This window comes from Hetaerina americana, unplaced genomic scaffold (genome assembly GCF_022747635.1).
Source record: "Hetaerina americana unplaced genomic scaffold, ioHetAmer1.1.p SCAF_5, whole genome shotgun sequence".
NCBI lineage: Eukaryota > Metazoa > Arthropoda > Insecta > Odonata > Calopterygidae > Hetaerina > Hetaerina americana.
In genome coordinates this window covers 9,127,580-9,151,209 of record NW_027287095.1, presented here as the reverse complement: position 1 = coordinate 9,151,209, position 23,630 = coordinate 9,127,580, and the positions used below count along the sequence as shown (strand labels likewise).

At 41.8% G+C, this 23,630-nt stretch overlaps 1 protein-coding gene across 1 annotated transcript in view; it reads left to right on the top strand.

Annotated features, from left to right (window-relative positions):
* The window catches only part of LOC139693503 (nuclear receptor corepressor 1-like), a 154,225-nt gene that overhangs the window by 28,424 nt on the left and 102,171 nt on the right, over positions 1-23,630 (top strand). The window contains exons 2-6 of the mRNA XM_071591687.1: positions 13,899-14,072; positions 16,327-16,434; positions 17,392-17,448; positions 18,537-18,589; positions 20,703-21,009. Coding sequence (XP_071447788.1) covers positions 13,899-14,072; positions 16,327-16,434; positions 17,392-17,448; positions 18,537-18,589; positions 20,703-21,009 — 699 coding nt within the window. The remainder of the gene's footprint in view (positions 1-13,898; positions 14,073-16,326; positions 16,435-17,391; positions 17,449-18,536; positions 18,590-20,702; positions 21,010-23,630) is intronic.

Sequence of the window (23,630 nt, the reverse complement as noted above, 5' to 3'; positions counted from 1 at the left end):
GATAAAAAAATCGAAATATCTTATTGCATACAAGTATGACTCAACAACCCATGTCGTTTGAGGCCGGCAAAACTCGTTCAATCGTTTTTATGGATGATGAGTCCAGTTTGAGTGGCTCTTCAACTAAAATCAGAAACAACTTATTGCTCTAACATTGTGAGGCTAATGAGTGTCCGAATCTCGAAGAAGAAAGAGACCCCTGTAACTTTGGCAATATGGGAGACCACGTTCGTGACGTCGCCGTTCTTTATGAGTGAGCGTAGTTGTCCTCTTCTCCTGGTTTGGCGCAAATGTTCGGCGCATCCTCCTCGTCTGGCTTGAACTTGCCCTTGGTTTTTCGCCTACGGATAGCTGAGGCCTCCTTATCTCTCGTTTCCGTGTTAGCTCGCTAAGGGACGTTTAGCACACAGAGACAGACATTTGAATAAGCATTCAGTGTTGTAACGCCCACTCTAAATTTTCTGTAATTCCCGTTTCGTGTCATAAGTCGTCTTGTCGGATACATCCGGTTCTGAATTTCGCCCAACTGAAATGTCCCTTCCCCCGTTTGTGTCCCTTACCCCGTTTGTGCACCCTCTCGAGGTCCCAGATTCATGCTCTGCCTTCCTAGGCCCCCCTCTCACCCTTCTCCAACCAACTCCTACCCACAGGGCCCCCAGACCTTCCTATTCCCTTTGTATCCTCACTGAGGGGGAGGGGTCGGGTTTGGGGGACACCCTTCCCGGTCCTCTTTCACCCCACTCTCCCCGCCGTAACCCTTCACACCTCGAGGGTGACAGCTCTTGGGGGGCAGGGGGGGTGCCCGGTCCCCTTCCCTGCCGCGCCCAGAGGGGAGCGGCCTTACTTCTTTCGGGGCGGGTTGAAAGGATGCCCGCCCTCGGAGCGGGGAGTTCCCCTTCCGTTAGCCGCGATGGGCCTCCACCCCTTTACCTCCCCCCTCCTGCCCTCCTGAATATGGAATTGTGTAGCGATGAGGGAGGCTGCCCCCCTCCCCACAGGGTGCGATGCGGCAGGGCGAGAGGAAGGAGACGTAAAAAGAGGGGTCGTCTCTGGGTCCTCCCTGAACCCCAATTCGGTCCCCATCCAGTGTTGCCGGCTGGGAGGAGAGGGTTTCATTTCTGCGCTTAATTTAGCCGCCGCCGGACCGTGCCTACATTCTGGATCCACGATTTGTCGCCAGGCCCTTTCGGTGTGTGCAGCGGAGACAGAGACCTTGGTTCGAGAAAAATCCTCGAATTGATAATTGCCCTTTTGATGTGATTTTATGTTGCCAGGTGTTAGGGTCGCCGGGAGTGATGGTGGGGCAAGAGGGCTTGTTCCCTCCCCTCCCCCCCGCCCTGATAGGATTTCGCTGCCGTCGTTTCAGTTAAATTGTGATAGTGCACCTCGCCATTAAAACCGTTTCGAGAATGTGCGCTGGAAAACAAGGAATATGGGTGAAAGGGGAAGCCTATATTAATGATGAACATAGGAGTTTAGTTATTGGCTAGTTTTGATTCTCACCTTATGCAACGTATAATTGGTTGTAATCGGTTGTGTTCAATTCAGTGTCCAGTGGTATTTGACTGCCTGAATGTAGCTCTTTATCATTCAAGTCGCTTCTAAAGACTAGATCATTTTAAAACCATCTGCGCCTCAGTAAAGGAGTTTCCTGAAGAGCGCATGCGAACCTCTCTGTGGAAATATTTGATAGAGGAAAGAAAAAGTCCTAATTACTGCTATACGTATTACTTTTATGATTACTTCTATGCTTATTTATCCACATTGATATCCTTCTCTTAAAGTTCGTCACATATTGTCGATGTAACTGAACTCATTTAAGATATTAAGTTTTTATTCCCTTAATTTAATGTAGAGTAGGTATTGTAACTATTGGCTTTGGTGATGCAAGATGAAGACAGAAAATGTAAGGAAAGGTGTCTCCGAAAAACGCGACAGGAAATGTGCTTAAATTAAATGAAAATTATGAAGTATTAAATTAGGAGAAGGCTGGTAAGCATAATGAAGGAAGTGTTGGAGTTCAAGGAATGATTATATTCAGCTGATTGTTTCGAAAGGTTTTTACTCTTGCAATAATTGCGTTAGGTGATTCTTCGTACCTCCTTTGAGATATTGCCTGTCATCGTGAGTAGCCAATACTTTTTTTTAGAAAGTATTGAATGCGGTTGTTCTGCAGACAATGCTATTCATTACTCCAGACGGGCACAGACATGGATGTAGTCATGCGGGTGATGGAGAGTACAAGACACTCAAGTCCTCCCTCCTCGAAAGATCATCATACCCTCATTTAATTTTGCTTGCTCATGGCTCACAGGGTAGCATGTAGATGTGAATGCAATCTCCTCTGATGCGATCGTTCGACTGAATTATTAACAGTGGCGGCATCGACCAATTCGAGGAGCCGTATTTCTCTCGTCTCGTCATTAAAATTAAGGCTAAAACTTCTGTTGTGATTTACACCTCAGAACCAACGGTTGATAAGCACCGGTTAAAAAAAAAGTAAAAATAAAGAAACGGATTGGCATCAATTGGCCCAAATGATGTGTTTTATCTATTTTCGTGACCACCCGACCCCTCGATAATCTATCTCCTCGTCTTTCATGTTTCTTAAGGAACTCCTTACGTCTCTTCCCCCCCAACGCCCGCCTCCTTCGTGGGCAGATCTCTACGCCCGTGCAGCTTTAATCACGTTTGTCGTTTTAAGGCGTGCTTTCGAGTGAATTACTCCCTCTCCGCGGCGTCCACTTAAGGCGGAGTAGTCCTTCGTTAAGGAAACATTTTTCAGACGGCGCCCAGAGACGTGAAAGCAATTCCTTCTCGGGTGCAATGCCCCCCTCCCGTCGCCACCGACGCCGTGTGCTTTCCCTCGCGGTTCGCTGCTTAAGTCTGGCACTCGGCGTTCCTTCCCATCGCCATCCCCACGTCCCTCCGTCCTGTATTTTTCGCATCTCTGCTGAGAGCTGCAATCGTATTTTGTTTAAATTTGACACGCATTACTCATTTAAGTAAGATTACGCCGGGCGAGTGGCGTCTCCTAGATGTCGTCGTGCCGAAACATGGATTATCAATTTTTAATGTCGCACAATTCTGCCTTCGATAGATGCAAACGGAAATAGTGTGCGTCGACGGGTCTCCTCTCCTCGACTGAAATCCCAATTGAATTAAGGCTGAATTTATCCTACATGAATCCTTATTGAAATAAATGGTCAATTCCACGTTACTGCTAGAGTATTAAATGGTTATAAACTGTTGCTGGATCCCATTCTTTGTATTGCACCGCTCGAAAACAACAACACTCGACTTTGAATTGCGGACTGTTACACATAGTGGTCCTAAATCTGGAAACCAAAAGCCAACGGACAATGCTTCTCATAGTTGGCGGTCAAGGAGTAGGTTGTTCTCATGGGCGATCTGTTAATGTCTCAACCTTGTGACAATAATTTGGCCGGAATGCCTCTCCCAGGCAACCTCCCAGCCAGCCCCGAGACGAACTTTCCACTTCCCTCCACTGCCCACTTCATAATTCACGAAGAAGACCTCCCTCTGTAAGAACGCTCGCATCGCGCCGTGCTCGTGAAAAATCTCCCGACATTCGAGAGTGGTGCTCGGTTTGTGCGGAGACGTTTCGCTTGCTCGCGTATTTGTTTGGTCACCCCGCCCCCCTCCGCGCCGCGCGTTCTTCGACCTCCCATTCTCCCCCTCCCCCGTCCCGGCATATGTCTCTCCCACGTCCCTCCTTCATTCCAGCACTCCACCCCGCACCCACCCACCCCTTGGCCGAAGAGCCCTCTCTCTCTCTTTCTCCCACGCTGCGCCCTCCCCCTCTCGCCAAATGCGACGCTTCCATTGTCCGGCTCACAACAATGCCCACTCTCCCCTCCCCCCTCCCACTCACCCCCTCCACGGGCACTCCGCACCCTCCCCGCCTCCCACACTCTCGTTCCGTCTTGACACACACACCCACTCACTCTTATCCCTTACTCCTACTCCCATTGTGTGTGTGTTTGTGTGTTCATGTATCCACCTACCCCCCCCTTCTGTCCCCGCCCCGCCATCCTCTACCCCGCTTTTGTCCCACCTTCCTCGCGCGTTTTCCTGAAAGGAAGGGAAGACGCGTTCAAGCCGTTCAATACTCTTCCTTTCCACTTACCTTCTTCACTGTGATCTCACGGAATGGACGGAGCTGACGAAAAAATTTCATTAAAGTGTAACCCACATAATTCTCATATTTTGAAGCGTATGCATCTCTTCCCCCCTGAAGAAGAAGACTTCGTGGTGGTCGCTTCGACAGTCGTTGTTCCCATTCCTTGCGTCGCTTTTGGAGTCAGATGTCGTGTAATTGGGGTTTCAGGTGCTAGGTCGGATCCGGAAGTAGATTCCTACTAGTTTCGGAGGGCTATTTTTTCGTGAATAGGTAACATTTTTTCCCAAATGTCAGTTATTAATATTGCAGTTACATGAGGTATGACCGCTGTAACACATTTTGCCGTAACTCTCGAAAATTTGGTGTATCAGGACGTGACCACGTGGCGGAATGAGATGTCAACTAGGTCTTGCTACGCTCTAATACATTCTACATTGCTACAGTCGGTGCTAATATGGAACATTCTACATTTTGGAAGTAGCGAATTGATGTATTTAGCTGTTGCGGAGGTCAATCAGGGATATTCATGATAATGAAATAACTGGTTTTTCCGCTATCTATTGGTAATCTACCGGTTAAGGTAGCTTTGGGACGGAAGCAAGCTACGCAACGGTATAACGTTAATTACCTAAAGCACGACATGGCATCCAACACTACAATAGGCTCCTCTTCAATTCTGCATACCTCCTTCCTCCCTTCATCCCATCCGACGTCATCCCTGTCTTATTCCTGCCCCATTCTTCGATTGCCTAACATTCTCCCCTCAGTCACAGTCTTCAGCACCACATTGCCAATAGAATGATCTGAATCCATCTCCCATGCCTCATTTTGATTTTTCCCCACAAACCTCTTTCCTCCCCCACCATTCCTAGCACTTCCTCGTTTGTCTACCTTTCAGTTTACTTAACCTTTTCCATCCTCCTGCACACAGACATTTCAAAAGCCTCCAATCTACTCCTACCATCCAGCCTCAACGACCATGTTTCCGCGCAGGACAAAGTCACGCTCCATATCAAAATTTTCATGAGTGTTTTCTGAACAACTCTACTAATAATTCCCTCATCCTTTTGGAAGATTCTTTGCCTAACGTAATTCTTCTTCTTATGCCCGTGCTACTTCGACCTATTAGTCCAGAACACTTCCTAGGTAGGTGAACTGTTCCACCTGCTCTAGTTTTAGCTCCTATTTTAATATATATTTAACCTAGCCTTTATCTTTATCGAAAAGAGCTACTCAAATTCGAAAGGTCTCCTTGGCTATTCTCTGGGGATCACTTAAATTAATTAAGTTTCAACCGTCGAAATGGTCAAATTTAACACATCGTTGAATTATTTTTTAAAGATCAACTCTCATAATTAGTAATTTTTTTAAACAAGGTTGCTTTTTCTTCCAAGGCTTGAATCACTGCCCGAAATTATACACGCACGACAAAGAGCCGAAACCAGGTCCATTATTCTCCGAGCGCGCGTTCGCAAATTCCTTTCCTGGGCATGCGATGGTTTTTCATTTTTGTTTGGCTCGGTACCCAGCGAAGGATTTCGGGTGCACGGACCTCTCTCTCCCGGGATATCCTTCTGGTGGGAAAGGTTCTTCGGAGGAAGGGAAGCCGGGGCGGGGAGGTGGCAAAACAAAAGAAGCCTTTGTCGCGGAGAAATGGGCGACGTCAGTGCGGCGCTGAAACTTCGTTATAAGGGCATGAGAGGAGTAACAATCGCTTAGGACTCTTGCTGGCGGAGGGAGGCCTCCGTGTCTCCCTCCCCGCCCCTCTTTGCATTCTTCCTTTCTTGGCCCTCGTCAGTGAGTGAACGGGCGGAGGATCTCCTCGCGCAGGACGGGAGGGAGAGGAAGGCTGCCGTCACGTCTCGTCGTGTCAGGCCTGACCTTGAATGTCCTCTGCCGCGGAGGAACGCGAGTGAACGCGCCCCGCCGTCGGAGGGGGCCGCACTCCCTTCTCGCCCACCCCCTTCCCCCTCCCTACGTCATCGTCAACTCCTTCCACCTCACCCCTACTCTTCAATCCCTACATTCATTTAACCTTCCCCACCCCTTTCCTAATGCAATCCTCACTCATCGCTCTCCCATTTGACTCTTTCTCCCCGCGATCTCGTTTTAAGCGCCTACGACACTCTCAGCTCAGCGTCTCATCGCGGGCGGACGGGCGGAGGTGGGGCAGTGGACGCTTGTTGTCTGTCTCAGTTTGGCCCAAGGAGTTCAAAAGCTTCTCTTCTACGTCCCATACGACCCCCACCCCCCCAGGGTAGGTATTCAACCCTGAGGATATCGATTCCAACCGAATTGCGGCTGCGGTAGGGGGTTGCGAACTTTCCCGAGCGTGTAGTGTCCAGAACTAAGAATAAAGCGCTCTTGGGATCGGGTGGGACCCCTCACCCCCTCCACCTACTCTCTTCCATGACCGATCGGGTGCGCTGATATATCGTATTAACTTCGCGAGGTTTACAGGACGAAGGGAATTTTTGCGTGGAGTTGTCGATTGAATGAAGAAAGGCCGTGATTCTTTCAACACTTATTTTCCAAGTTGTTGCAAGATACGAACTTCAGAGATGTGGAATTGCCCTTATGCCGACGTCATGCGCCACTTTTGTGGAGAGGGTGAAGTTACCCTTCGTCCAATCGCCAAGTTCTGATGATACTGACGCTGTCGTATTTAGAAACAAGATTTTTGATAAATAAATCTTGATGGCACAGATACCCTCGGTAGTCTAGCAGAAGATAAGACTAATTTATGATAGGCGAAGTATATTTTTCTCGCGATCAATTATTAAAATTTGAAAATAATATTGTTACACAGTACATGGGTCGCGGAAGACCAGGGGTTGAGCGTTGGACTCCTGACCGGAGGGACCGGGTCCGATTTCCGGGCAAGCGTCTCTGGGCACCCTGAGCTCCACCCATGCTGTGTGATTTTTTCGGGGACCATATCTTGCTGGGAAACCATAACCGGCTCAGGGAAAGGCACTGGCCCCCGTACCTCGATGTGCGAATTTCACACGCCGTGTAGAGTTTAGTACTGGGTGAACTCCCGACATTCGGGTTGATTACTGTGTTTATGGTTTTTCATGTTCAATAGTCGTTCTGATTCTGTTATGTGGAAACCTTAGTCGAGGAATCCAATTTCGTGTTTGAACCATATCGTTATACCGTAATTTATGAAAGCCATGTATTGATTCAAAATTCATTTGATGTTATCGTATGTGTCATGGCGTGTGGCGGGTGACTTACCGCGTTTATGCCCCTCCAGCCCGAAGTGGCACACCACCTGCATATGGCTTCTTCGCATCGCACGGCATCCAATTTGTTTTGCCCCGCGCGAGTGGCTGACGGTGAAGTTTTATCGCGGCACTCCCGAGGTGTGCGACGGAGGGCTGTCATTTTCAGTCGCGGCCTCAGGTGGCATTTTTGGGGATCCTTGATTTTGAACTTGTCGCAACACCCTTCCCCACCCCACCCCTTCACCGTGAGGTCGTCCTTCTGTTTAAGATTTCTTCAGTGCGTGTGTGCTGGGTGCCGGTCTTCCGGTCAAGGTTTTCGAACGAATAAGTGTAGATGATGCTGCATATATCGCTCTTTCTGAGCGTGTTTGAACGGGTCGTGTTCGTTTGCATGACATTTCATCGAAACGCGGTCGGAATTCATGCTCCCGCAAATGAAAAGATTAACATTAATTAGAATATAGTAGAGTCCGACACTTTCGTCAGCTTTTAGCGCGGAATATTTATGATCAAGGAGAAGCCACTGAAGTTGTCCGTTCTTGTTTTTGGCATCTCTTTTGTTTCCACTCCCGTCGATTTCCAGCGACGGTCTGCTCATTCCCTTTCGAGGCGTTCCGAAGGTTAATGTCATAGCTGACGCTTTTGTCGGGCAAGGCCACATCCTGAGCAATCTCGTTTTTTTCCCCTTGTAGATTTTATGCCTTATTTTTCATCTCCCCTTGGCCGGCGGGGGGAAGGAGGGAGAGGATGGGGGAGCTATTCGCGTGACCTATTCCCGCTTGCGTACGCAGTGGCGTCGGAGAATGCCAGCCTTCCCCCCCCAGTGTTGTCTCACCCGATCTACTACCATTAATTTTTCCTTTTTTATTTTTATCCCCTCTACACTAACGTTTGAAATTTGCCTGAATTGTGCTGCATCGATGTGCGAAAATCGGAACTGACGCTACATACTAAGACAAATTGCGCATTGCGAATCTCACGAGTGGATAAACCGTATGATACTTTTCCGACGATTCGTTTAAGTGCGAAGCGCCGAAAAAAATGGCTTATTTGAAGACGGAGAGAGGTTGTGAGGATGAGGAGGAAAAGCCGAAGTGCGTGTGGAGGTGGATAACTTTGGCAACGGCGCTGCTTGAACTGCGGGTTATTTCGATAACGAATTAATGCCACCCAAAGCCAACTTCCTTCTTGGCGCTCCCTATCTCTTGATCTTTCGGCCGAAGAGCCAACGCCCCACTCGCCCCAACCCCTTGATCCGCCTTGTCTTCGTACGAAAGAGTCCTCTTCCAACTGGCAATCGTCCGCCCTCCCCCATACCTCCTTGCTTGTTTCGCTCTTCCTTGATTTATTACATCGCTAAAATGTGAAACAATTTTTGCACCAGAGAACGTGCTACTTAGTTCGCAAGAAGGATCTTTTAATTCGCCAATTTCTAGGGAAAAATTCCCCCTCTCCCTTATTGCATTCGAGTGTTAATTAAGAAGTCGAGTACCAGGAAAATAATTGTTTTAATTTACTTTTCTAGCAGGGGTTGTTGAACCGAATGATAGCTATCTGGGTTTTAGGGGAGTCCGCAAAAATGATGTAATGTCTGCCTTAGTTGCCCTCTGTTAAATTTCGATTATTGGAAGTTTTTAGTAGGTATTGAAGTGATTTTTTTGAAATGAAAATGTTTGTTATTGCGTGAAGTAGGGGAGCAGTGTTTTTCCCCGAGGATATTCCAAAACATGCGTGTGAATTTATATATTTGTGTTTGTGTGTTTAGTATATGCATAAAAAACTTTGTAATTTACCCAAATATTACCTGTTTATCATTTAAAATCAATTTGCTTGAGGAAAGTGGAGGAGGATTCAACATAAAACTCGTGGACGCCTCGTGGGCTTTGAGGGCCCGTCAATCCTCGTCTGCTGATGAAGGACTAGCCTCCACGTCCCGAAACGCCCTTGAGTTTCACGTTTACCTTTCTTCATGCATACCGTATATGTATACGTGGAGAAGATGGGCAGGTGAATAGATTTGGGTTTCGGTGTACGAATTTAAAACGTGTTTAGATTTTAAGGGCCATCATTTGGCCTATCAATCCGTAAACGCGAACAAGTCGACTACAGTGTTAACATGGCATTAATATGTTAATGTAAGCACTTTGATGCAAATCTATTGATTGATTTCACTACTCACTCAAGCGTAGTTAATCTAAGCGAAATGGGCTCTACGCAGAATTGTTAAAGCATATTTCTTGTTCTGATTTTTTAAAGTCTAGTCGGTATGAAAACCGTATCTGTAATGTTTAATGTTTGGCCTGAAACATGTTGAACCACGACATGCCATCCCCCGCAATTCGGTTTGCTGCAGAATCGAATCTGCGAAAAACATCGCAGCGGGGGAAATAAGTAGCCTTTGAGCCTCTCGTGTGAATTTTTTTAAATTCCTTTTGCAAATCTCCCGTGGAATTTTTCAGTTGCCGTCAATGACGTGGTCGAAGGGGATTTTTTCCCCCTGCGTTGGGTTCTTCGTCTCCCTTTGCAATACGCACCTCGGGAGTACAGTGTTTTGTATTTGCACTCACCTCTCCTCTCTCTTTGTCGGTTTGGTCTCCGCGGCTTTATTTTTCTTTACTTATTGCTGTTCTCACTGCGAAGAGGAAAAAAATCTTAAATTTTCTTTTTCTTCCTCGTTTGACCGACACACACTGAGACACTCCCCGACGGTCGGATGCTTCCCCCCCCCTTTCCACCTTCTCCCTCGTTGCACTCACTCACTGTCATGCTCCCCGCGTACGTTCTTTTAGTACGTCTTCTTTCCATGAACCCTTCATGAACTCCCTGAAACCCACGCAACTCCCTTCCCCCTCACATACACCCCCCCCCGTCCGCCGCAAAACCCTCCTCCCACTCGCCCGGCACTTCCTCCTTCCCCTGCCCCACGCTCTCTACTCACGCGTCACCTCCTCTTCCTTTTAGTTTCATTACCCGTCGCCGACGTTGCCTCGTGACCATGTGCGGTTTCTCTCTATAAAGACCTTTTCCGGTCGGGGAAAACGCGGCAACATCGCCTCGGTGACCCTCTTTACAGGTGAGGCGAAATGAGGTAGTAGCTTGGGGAGGAGGGAGGATGGGAGGGATGTGGGAGAGTAGGTGCGTGGAGGAAGGAGAGTGAGGGGCTGGCCGCGTGGTGCACGGTTTCCTTCCACACGGGAGGTGCCAACTTTACGGCAACGTGTATTATCGTGGTCGTCATAAGGGACAAAAGAATCTCAATATCCGTGGAAGACATTCCAAGTGGCAGCCGGACAGAATTCCAAGAAACTGCGGGAGATGCCACAGCAATAACCTTTGATGGAGTCATCCGGGTATGCATTACAATGCAACAATTTAGGAATGTAAAAATCATTCGCCTTGACCGGGATGGAAGGGAGGATGGGGCCCCCTTGATTCCGGTTAAGGCGAATGATTTTTACGCTCTGAAATTGTTGCTTTGTAAAGCCGGATAGAATATTTATGTTCCGAATTCGGTCGGGATTTAACCACCAGACGGTTTGGACTCTTGAATTTCAATGGATTTCTGAAGAGCGAGGTGAAATATTTATGAATTGTTGCATAATTACCCTTCGCGAATAGAAGTTAGTTTTAATTGTGGTCTATTATTATCAAAATCCAGTTCCCTTCGCTAGAACATGGCAGTGGGTAATTTCGTGATTCTATTTGACTTTCATTCCTTTAAAATGTGGTTAAATAACATCCAACTACGTGCCAGCACGTACCAAGGGGAAGGTAATGGGGGAGGGAGGATTACCCCCCCCTCCCCACACCTCTCTCAAGAGCTTTTTTCCGGACGATTATGATGCGAATGTTGTTTTTTTTGTACGTTGCGATAGCGTTTCTCTTCATGCCTGATGGTTTGGACAATCACCCGCATACGTAGAAGTACTTCTGAATGCGCTGATAAAGTTCTGGCGCTAGTGCTATACAAATCACCTCTACCTAAATACCCTGAAATCTACCAAAAAGGTGTGTGGCAGGGGATACAAGCACCAGCCGTTATGGGTAAGGGAGATGGATGGAGAGTGTTAAAAGGGTCAGAAAAGGGGTTTGAAAACATGAACTAAAAATCTCCGAAAATACGTGCCAAAGCATGATAGCGGAGAACTTCGTTCCAAACAAGTGTTGTTAATTTCACCCACTATGAAAGCTCCAGGATATAATAATAAGAAGGGAATAGAAAGGAACCACAACCACTTAGACGATAGACCTCCACCATACCAAGACAGGTCGTGCAGAACTGGAAAGTAAGAAGGGGAAGTTTCGATTAATTCAAGATCCAGGCGAATGAACCACGACAACTTAAACGATAGACCACAACCATTAGACAGTTGGAGAAACACGTTTGCGACCTCGTCGACATTCTTGCCTTGAAACCTTGGATGCCAGGTGTGAGAAAGTCGGGTAAAGTTTTGCTAGTGTGGAAATTCAGCCATTCCGATTTACGCTCGCTATTGTGAGGACGTGTGCTATGTTAGCGTCGAGCTCCCCTGTGCTGTGGAGTGGTGTGTGGGTGGGTTTATCGCGTCTTTCAGAGAGAGAGAGACTCGTTTCGATCCTGGGCAGGATGATGCGTTGGTCTGCTTTGCCTTCCCCCCTTCCTTCCCTCCCTTCCCTTTCTCCGTTTTTGTGGGACGATGACCGACGGTGCACTGTCTTGTCTGCGTACACTCCCTCGGCGAACGAGGGCTCGCCCAACCCCTTCACCTCCATTCCCCTCCTCTTCTCGGCCTTTGGAGGGGGGCGGCGGGTGTAGGAAGGGCCCGCGTGACACCCTCCCCCTCCGCGAGCGGTCCGCACCTTGGTCAGAGTCGTAGTAGGCGATCGTGTAAGCGTGCGTGCGTGTTTGTGTGTGCGTGTTTGTGTGTGCGCTTGACGAAGGGGGAGTGGGGTGGGGGGCCGATGGTTGAACCTCGATGAGGGGGGGTAGGCGTGGGTCGACTATGTCGTCAACCCACGTGGTCCGTCCACCTCGTCGACCTTGTCTTCTCCCTCCCCAACCCCTCTCTTCTTAGTTTGTAGCCTTTTCCTCATGGTTGAGGAAGATAGAAAAAAAATTTTTTTTGAGGAACAGATTTTTAAAATGAAAAATACCCCTCCATGGGAACAGCTTATTTCTTTTAACGAAAAGTTTTATTTATGTAGTTTCTCTTGGAGGGAATTTACTATTCTACTTTCTGAACTCCCCATTGTTGCCATCAGTCAGCCGTTGACAATAGTTTTGTTTTCCCAGAGTACATTCTTCCTAATAATAATAATAATGGTTGGAAGTGTTATGCAATGAAGTATACAGTTAGACATTCACGTACATGTTTTAATTTTGTTGAACTATGAAATATTCAATGGACGCTTAATATTACTCAGGGTTAAGAAATATCTCGGTAAACGAATGCATGTTCTAGATAGGTTTAAATAGTGGAATTACACATTTGCCACCTACAGGGAAAATAGGCATTATTTGTTTTACACAATCATGCTCTATTTTTTGGCAATATCAGTAGATACCTTTCTCATCAATTCGCATTTACATGTAGGGAATGCAGAAGAAAGGGAAACGCCGGTGCTCCATTTGATAAATTACTCCCTTTATTCCCTGAAAATATCTGTAGGTAGTCAGCATTTGGTCCTTAAATAGTATTTCCTTGGGTTATTTCCCTCTTAAGTTTATAGTAGAAAATTCAATCCTAAAGATTCATTGTCGTATTCATTCTCTCACAATCTGATTTCCTCATTTGTTCATTTAGAAAAAGCTCAAGTTGAAGAAAATGTTTTACGTCACATTATTTTCCCCGTTACATTAATTTTTAGATCCTTTCAATAAAAGATGGCTTCATCAACCCTGCTCAGATATGCGTTGTTTTTGTTTGCGAGGGAATTTTTTGGATAATTTTCTGGCAACAGCCAGAGACATATTTTTTTAGGCTTATAGAAATGGTAGAGATGATATGTGCAAGAAGTCCTTCCGTGTGTTTTGATGGTCTACACTTATTTGACGTGGCATGGCCAGAAATGAAAGGAAGGAATCCATGAATTTCATGTATTTTTAATTCGCACTCTCAGTCTTATTTGGGACTTGGTGGGAATGCTATACTCGGGTGCATTGTTTGAAATCATCTGAACTAGACCGTTCTTAAGCCATTCAGGCAGCAACTTAGCATTTTAAAACATGACTCTGGATGGAGTGAGCTCATTTGACTTTGTTCAACCACGTCAGATATGCACATTTGAACCTGTATCATTGCTACATGATGAATCCTTGCAAGGAAAAGTTATGTGCTGGACTAAAAAAGTTCACTGAAAGTAAATAGTTGTCTTGCTTTAATGGGTGAAGTTAGACGAAAGTCAATTTTCATTGCCAGAGTAATTGAGTTCATGTACTCAGACTTTTGGGGGGTTGGTAATCCTTGCCCGTGAATGATAGTGGTAATTTGATTTTTGGGATTTAAATATATGGCCAGGTTTATGAGTGAGTTCCATTGTTTCAGGAGCCAGCGTACACGCCACAGGTGGAGGCCATTTCCCCAACCTTGCCCCCGGATTCCCTCCAGGAGGACTCGACATTTCGCTCCACTAAAGATGACCTCCTGCAGCAGATTGGAAAGGTGGATCGGGAGATCGCCAAAGCAGAATCCCAGATCCAGAAGCTCAAGAAGAAACAGGTAAGCTGAGATGAAATGGCTTTTCTCCACCTTCCGTTATTTGTTGCTTCCCCTTTACAAATTGGGTTCTGTCAAGAGTAATGGGCATGCTGCATGGATATAATTTACTGTCTGGGGGCCGCACTAATATTTACCATTCCTGAATAAATGGCTATCACTTTGCATATATTTTTAATGAGACAACTATCTGATGTTTGAAGAGGCAGCAAAAGAAATATTTTTCTTAAGGCTTGTCATATCAAATTATATGATGCAGAGTTTTTTATGTTGAAAATTCTTCACTTATTCTTTAATTGTAAGCAATGCAATTTTTTTATTTCTTACGCACTTGTTGAGTGATTGTATTAGACAGGTACATCTAAAATTTTGCTGTGATGTATCTCGAAACAAAGTGATTGAGAAGTGCTGTATTGGCCAATTTTTATTTAACAAAGGGCTGCAATGCCCTTTCCTTTGTGTAAGTTGTTAATCATCTCAAAATTTAAGTGGAAGTGCCATATACTCTTATTTTTTTAATGGTGCTGGATGGAGGCAGTTTTTATATCAGCTGTTTCGTTACTAAATGTGTAACCTCAAAAGGATGGCCAACGATGATATTGAATGGAATCTTTTGTGCAATAAATCATTCGGAAGGACAAATTTATTTGACTTTATTAATAATTCTGAATGAAAATGTGATGAAATGAAATCTTATTTAAATGAAAATCAATTGCAATAACTGTAGTTGTTATTGAGGCTTGAGTGTATAAAATCTGAGGTGAAATAAATGTTTAATACAAGGTTGTGGTTGACATTTGGGGTTTCTTAAGTCGACGCTTGGCATATATACACATGAAGAGTAATTCTGGATGAAAGTGCAGCACATCATGCTGGCAACCCTGATCACTATTCTGAGTCATTTGTGATGAGAAAATTGTGGCCAGGGTCCCAGCACTTGCATATTGTGCAGATTTAAATTGATTCAGAATAGTAGTTGTGAGCTGTTCAAGGATCCAGAATGTTTAAGTGAAATTGAGGTGGCAATGGTAAACTCTGGAGGTGAATTACTGTAAACTTTTGATTATCCGTGCTAATGGCTGCATAGTGATGCACAGATAATTGAAAAACATGGATAACCAAAATAGATGGAAAATGTTGTTGTCACTATATAATTGGCTATATATATATAAATAAATATATATATGGATCGGGGTATTCCAGGGGATAGAGCGTTGGACTACTGACCGGAGGGTCCCGGGTTCGATTCCCGGGCAAGTCTCTGGGCACCTGTAGCTCCACCAAAGCTATGTGATTTTTTGGGTACCAGATCTTCCTGGGAAACCATAACCGGCACAGGGAAAGGAACTGGCCCCCCTACCTTGATGTGTGAATTTCACATGCCGTCGGGCTTAGTAATGGGTGAACTCTACCATCACCTACCAAACCGACCCTCGGGTTGATTACGGTGTTTATGGTTTATATATATATGATATTACATACACATAAATGCACATGGAAACTCCTTTTTCATTCCATGTGGTTAGTTTGAGCGGTTCAGCAATGGGAAGTACATTTTTTTCCATTTTCAGTAATTTTATTTCGGTGGAAAAATAGATTTACAACACTAAACCATAAAACAATTGAAAAACAGAAAAGTTGAACCAATCACGTAGCCGGGAAGAAAACAAATGACTGGTGAAGGGCACATTTTTAAAAAGGATCGCTGATACAGATTCATGTTTGTCATTTGATGTCATATAAAATAATGAAGTGTAGAGATAGTTAATGACTTATTTGTTGCCTAGTAAAACTCTGTATATTTGATTGCCTCAGAAGGGAGTAAGGGATTCCCAGGGCAAATGAATGCTAGGGAAATGACAATGGGAAAGTGTGGACAGCACGAAAATGTTTTAATTAAAACATCAAATACTATGGGCAACTTTTGATGCTGTGAAATTGACAAGTATTTAATCATCTTCACAATTTCAATTTTATTACAATTTTGAGGTGCTGGGAAGGAGGAACTGCACGGATAAACCATAAAACAGATAATCTTCAAAATGGATAATCAAGAATTTACTGTAAATGTTGTGGTCTTAGTTCAACCCAGAAAAAATTGTATTCATCCTATAATATGAGTCAAACCAAAGGGAAAGATATGTCTTAAACTCTGTGCTCTGCTGAAACACAAAGCACTACTACTTCTTAAAGTTGATAAAATTATTCTTGATGTTTCCTTTGTCATCATTCACTTAGTTATGGTTTCAATTTTCAGCAAGAACTGGAGGAGGTTGCTAGCAAGCCCGTGGTTAAGAAGGAAGAGGAAGAAATAGCCCAGCCCAAGCATCAGAGTTTAGCTCAGAACATTTATGCTGATAATAGGGTAATTAAACCTAACAGGCTTATTGGCTTGTCATCGAGTTTTTTTTCACATGGAAACATGTAATTAGAGATTTCATTTTATTTACATTATTCTTCCATCATTAATGAGAAGGATTATTCCTTTCTAATCAAGCTTAAATTTCACTGCCACTTTCGAATATGATGATTGCCTTAGGTAAAACCAGTATTAATCTTTAAAAATAAATGCAAATTACCTTCATCACACTGAAAGTGTACACTTGTGACGAAAACATAGTGTCAAACCTTTCTTGATATTTTCATTTTTCATAATCAAATTTTGTAGTAATCATTAATTTCATTGGTATGACTATTTATCTGGAGTGAAAGCAAGCTTCTAGAACCTTTTAATTGGCCTGGTGGGCTTTCGATTGACCATACAGCTAAAAATATTTTATATTTTTAATACTACTGTGATATCTCAATCAGTGTCTCAAGACTAAATGATGTCCCTTTGGTCTCTCTTTTATCAGTTATCCCATCATCATGCAATTAATGTTCTTTGTAATGCTGTCCTTATTCGTCCTTTTTCCGTAGTTCCAATTTGGATGTGGAATGAGAAAAAAACAAGATTCAATCTCAAACAGTAGGCAGTTGATGCCTTGGATTTATTTCATTCCCAGTTTGTGATTCATTTAGATTAAATTTATGTCCTTTGAATCTGAAAAATTTTCAACGGTCTCTTTTAAAGTGTCTCATTAGATCTTTTTTTGCTGAAGCTAATTAAAAATACTGTAATTTCGCATAAGAAGAGATTTATAAAATTGTTTTATGCATTCTAATTTGCAAAATGTATTTCCTAAATAAGTATCTTATTTCACATGAATTAACTATGGGAAGCTATCTTTTGAACGAAATACAATTTCGACATTGGGAAATTTTTCTTTTCTTAATTCCAAATATTTCTTTTTCTCTGATTGTTAATCCTATTCTTTTTTAGAAAAGGGCTCTGGAAGCTCACATCCTGCTTGACAAGCTGGGACCAAAAGTTGATCTGGTGAGTATATGATTGTAATTAAGATAGTTAAGACAAATTGGTTTAGAAATTTAAATTGTAACTGAGTGTTCAATGAAAATTCTAAGCAATTCAAGTACATAATTCATATTAATATGGGTGGTTTTTAGTCTTTAATTGAGATCATTTACAATGTTAATTTTGAAAATTGGGTGGAAGTCCTTCGCTGAATGCACCAGAGGAAAGGAATTCAGATGAATGGGAAAGAGTTAAACTTCTTCATATTTACATTTTATGGGAGCTTAAATTTACATTTCATGAAAATATTACTCATTGTGGGCTTTATGGTTTCCATAAGTTGTGAATTGGTAATTTAAAATTGGTTCTGCTTTTAAGAGACTTTTTCAAATGATGTTGCATCTAATTTAATTGACCAATTTGTTGAAGTACTTCATAAATATATTTGTACTTTAACTGTCATTTGTTTTAGAGTATTTAATGTTAAGGTCATAAGAATTTTAGCACATGACAACAGAATAAATAAAAGACAAGTAAAATGTTATAAGTTGATGTTAGAGAAAAATTTTAGATCTTTTAAATACCAAATAATGAATCCCATTTAGTTCATTGGCTGATGCCCTACACGGCTGGAGTTTTGGAGGTTAACAATAATAGTCAAAGTAGATAATCCTTTTTTTTGTCATTAATATGTTCTTCAAAAGTAATTGAACTCATGTTGAATATACTTTACCAAATTCTCTCTCACAAATGCTATGAATCATTGGTGTTAATAAAATAACTTTTGAATCCAAGGTTTTTTTTATTAAGAAGGATGTGAAGATATTCGCAGTTTTAAAGTAATTGCCACCATAATAATGACAGAAAAGAAATAAGAAGAAGAATAATAAAATAACAGTATTCAGTAGTAATTGATTGGTATAGGGAATCTTTGGTTAACTAAGGAATATGATACATTAGTTCCTCGTGCTTCTGTGAGGGGAGTAAAATAGTTCTGTACTTATTAAATATGTTAATTAGTATTTATCATTTTATAGAGGATATAATTAGTATTCTTCCTTGCACATTTGGCTCAACTGTCTGATTTAAAGAAGTTTACATTCCAATTTCAGCCACTCTACAATCAGCCATCGGACACACCAGTGTACCATGAAAACAAAAGAAGGTAAATATCTTTTGATTACTTTTTTTGGTGTCTTGCAGTTTTAAGAGTGCATTTGAAGATTAGTAGATTGTGGATCATTTCAATCATCCCAAGTTATATAATGGGCAGTGTGGTGGGCTGCCAACCCAGTGGTTAATGGTTTCGGTCCTCTCTCATGCATGTTTTATTGTGGATCTTTGGAAAGTGAAGCCAAAAGTAGAGAAAATATCTTCAAGAAATCAAGTCACATGTAATGAGCAAAAATAAAGTAGTCCAATCCAAATTTTGAAAAGCATAAATGGTCAGCTTGTTTATATCATTCGTATTAAGTGAAAGATTTCTAATAATTGAATGAAATTATGAGAAACAACTATGGGAAGTCTTAGCATTGAACTTCATCCAATGGTCATTGCCACAGTGGGCTGCCACGGGTTTGAAAGTCCTGTATTATTATGTTGCTCCGTAAAAATATATGATATATTTCTTACTTGATTCATATAAGATAGAAGTGGAACACATAATAAGTCATAAATTCTAAACCACTCATGTTTGTAGTGACAAGAAAATGATTTAAAAGTGAAAGACATATTTTTTGTGTTTACATTATTCTGAGGAGCGAGAGTTAGATTCATGTACCCTTGACTGGCGATGTAATTATTATAGAGAGCTTGGTTTTTCCTTCTTATTTATACATCCTGAAGCCTATCAGTACTGATATTTCTGAATTTTCCATCTAAGTAATAATAACATACTGTTGTCCTAGGTGATAAGAGTGGGAATTTTTCTACTGTTGAGATATAGGACTGATTCATTTTGAGTTTTCAACCCCTTTCACTTTGAGTTGTTACTTGAGAGAAGTATGCTTGTGAATGTAGATGAGCATTTGGGGTTAAGAAGAATGAGAGGGTTGTACATGTGGCATGCAATTGCAGAGGGCTTTTCCAATAGACATACACTGCACTAGCGCAGGGCTGCTAGGGGAGGAGCTAAAATCAATAATGGCTGCATCAGTTACTGATAAAACTGCAGAGAACCATTTCCTCAATCCAGAAATATTAGGTCCATCCAATAAAGACGAGAACTGAGGCTATTAAAAACTTTATTTTTCAAAATTTCATCTACATCAATTTTGTCCCCTTCAAAGTACTCTCCATTCATTGCTATGCACTTATTCCATCTTTTTTCACTGTTTTAAGTTCCTCTAATCTAAGTCGCTGACAGTTAGGCTTTTTAGTTTTTTGTCATTTCTTGCTTAATTGTGTCCACATCTTCCCAGTGATGTCCCCTCATCACATGTTTGTGTTTTGAGAATAGGGTAAAGTTGCAAGGGGCGAGATCTGGCAAATTAGGAGGATGATCAAGGATGGTGATTGAATTTTTTGCCAGAAACTGGGAAACAATCAATGCTGAACTTCAGCTGCGTGGGCAGGATTTTTCCCCCATTTTTTTTAAACCCAAATGTTCGGTTAAAATAGTGTGCACTGTTGATTTTCCTAAATTCAGTTCATCAGCTATCATTCAGATGGTTTTTCGACGATCGGTAAGGACAAGGAACCGCGCACGATCAATGATGTCGTCAACACAGGCGGTTGAAGGTCGTTCCAGTCCTGCATCATCCCTGGCATCTTGTCAGCCTTCTTTAAAATGCTTAATCCACTTGAAAACTGATGTTTTCTTCAGAGCATTATCACCGTAAACTGCTGTCTGCATTTCAGTAATTTCTTGATAACTCTTACGGAACTTCACCAAAAAACTTGATGTTGATTTGTTGCTCCGTGATTTTGTCAATTGCCATTTTAAACAAACGAGTAAAAACAAGGATAGCAGAAACTAACTCAACTGGCACCATACGCTCGGCATGACAATCTGCCAAGCACAGATGGCTCATTGGGTCTCAGGCAACTAGTGCTGCTAGTGGGCGGGGCTCTAGTCCACCTCATGGCCGCCAGATTGCACCAGTTCGCGTATTTATTGCACAGTCTACTAATTTATTCCTTCTTTAAATGGACAGAAGTTTTATACTGCTGGGGGAACCACCATGATTATATTTTGTATAGATATATAGCATGTAATATTTTTCTGTGGGATTTATTTGGCTTTTGTTGCACTAATTGAATTTCATCTACTTTTTCAGGCATATTACATTCAAAAAGCGTCTCATGGAGCATTTCAAACGCAAGCATAGTGACAGAGAGGGCAGAGAGAAGTACATGACAGCAACGTACTCTCGGCTCATGCAGGAGTGGCTCAGGAAAGTGGAGAAGATTGAGTCTTCGGCAAAGCGGAAAGCAAAGGAGGCAAAGAGCAGAGAGTTTTTTGAGAAGGTATTCCCAGAGTTGAGAAAGCAACGGGAAGACAAAGAGAGGTTCAACAGGGTAGGCGCTAGGATCAAGAGTGAGGCAGACCTTGAGGAGATAATGGATGGCTTACAGGAGCAAGAGGTAATTGTCATTGCCAAACTTGAATTGTGTATTAACTATTTTTTAAAGATTTACCTGTTTCACAGATCTGTATAGTGTTGGATATTGTAGTTTGAAATTTTCTACCTGTAGATATGATGGAGGTAAAAGAATAATGCAAGATAGGGCAGAATGTAGCCTGCCTTGTAGCCTGGAATGTAGCCTGGTGTAACCTGGCTTATCTTGGCTTGGCTGAATGAAAAAAGGAAGAGAGTGAAGAATATGCTTGTATTTTACCCCCAATTCTATTAGGAATCCACAGTCAATTATAGTGAGGAATAATGGGTGATTAAACAATACAGAATTATTATGCATACATTCCATCATGGTTAGGGACAGTCAGAAGAACCTTGGTTTAGGCTATGAAAGGAACCATCCCTTCACTTTGACTAGTTTCTTCTATACTGCCCTTTCCTTGTAAACTTCTCAATTCCTTGATTCACTGCCAGAATGGGGAGCCTCATCTCTTCCGTTTTTAATAAAAACACTTCTGTTACCTCATGCCTCCTTGATTTTGTTGACATCCTTATACTGGGATAGCAAGCATTACTACCATATGTTTTTGTGAGGAGAAATACACTTTTATAGACTTCCATTTTGGCTATCATAGAGAAGTACAAATTATTTTTTTTTCTTTACACATTATTAGTAACCTTTCTGTGGGCATTTACTCATCTTTTTATGCCTTCATCTACCCTTTAATGTCAAATTACAAAATGTATTACAAGATGTGCAGGGAAAGCAGGAAACAGTAGGTGATACCTATGTGTCCCTCTGTGAAAACCTGTGTGTAACCAAACTGGTAGTATTGTTGCAAAGCAAGAAACAGTTACAAAAAAACCTATGCTCTGGCTAACAGATATAAGCTTTATTTCATATATAAAATGAGATATTCACAGTTATATGGCTTGCATATTTCTGTTCATTTATTGCCTGTTGAATGAAACATGGCCACCAACTATAATAATAATATATTTATTCATTCTGTGTTGACATTTACTACATCAAGAATCAGAAAAGTAAAAAAAATACTGATATATGTTGACACAAATACAATTCATGAAATGCATAATAGTCCTTGCAGTTTTGTCCAATTGTAATTATTTCCTAATAGTCTTGTTATTTTTCATGAATTAAAAAACATAAGACAAGTATGAAAGCACATAATGAAGTAAAAACGAGTGATTTTAAATCTTTTCGTTATCATTTAAAAATTATGCTTCATTCATGTAATTTTTTGCCTTTAATAATGCTTTTTACTCGGATTTAAATGTACTAATAGTCATGGCATCTTTTAGGGAAGATGATTACAAAATAAACCCTGAGTGGGCATATATAAGTATAAACCTCCTAATATTGATACCCTGTTCCCAACTATAATGTAAAATATGAGCCATTATTGATTATGTTTCTGGTGAAATGAGGATATCTACACTAGGAACTATTAACATAATTAATAAATGGGTTTCTTTTGTCTTCGTCATAAAAACTTTATTTTGTCCATGTGACGTCATGCTTTCTGTTACTCCATCCCCCTGTTCCATAGTTAATGCCTCTTCCTCCCACCTCCCCCCTTTACACACAATATGGGCCACCGATAAGGGATCAACGTAGAATGAAGTCTTCACTTTAGGCCTCTTTGTGTATTATTTTGTTGTTGAGAGAAGTTTCCTTTTTGAGGATTTGGCAGATTTTGAACTCCCATTGATCTTTAAAAATATTTTTGATTAATGACTGCAATATTTGTAATAAAAGTATTTTTAATAGCAGTATTTTTAATTTTTACAATACTAATTAACTTCAAATCAAAATACAAGATAAATGCTTCTTAGGTATCATTACTTTTTTGCTATTGTGGCTATTTATTAACTTTTGGGCATCTACAAGACATGTATTTGCCCTTCCAATCATCCTGTTGTTGGCTGGAATTTAAATTAAACCAAATGTGATGCATTAATGTCAGATATCCAGTTTAGGAAAATTATTCATTTGACAGAAGTATTGTATGTTTAAGCATTACCTCATCACATACATATTAACATTACATCATTTGAACTTGCTTGGCTACCCATTGTTCTGGTACCATGAAAGTGGTCATTTTGCCATAGACTGAGACAAGATCATTTTATTAGCCCTAATTAATCTTGTGACGATAAATAACTAATGAATACAGGATGTGTCTACACTGCAGAAAATTGTTTTTCCAAGTACTTAATACCTATTATGTTTGCGGTTGCATTAAATATTGATGACAAGTCATGGTATCTGTCATATTACATGTTCATTCTTGTATTATTTGTTGGGATATTTTCTTCAAACTATTTTAAGAGATCAGTGGATTTGTTTTAGCTTTTAAATTAGTTGACATTATTCAATAAGGCACGTTTCTAGAATTTGTAAAAGGGTACTATTGCAATGCAGTGATGTGATTCTGAAAAACTTGATAAAAGCATTATAGGTGTTCAAATGAATTAATTGGTACCATGTAATGTCAAATAGAGAAAAATGTTTTGATCAAATCAAGTACTCAGTATAAATACCAAAAGCAAATAAATTATGCCAATCCGAGAGTGATTGAGTGGCCGGGGTTGTATTCAGGGGGT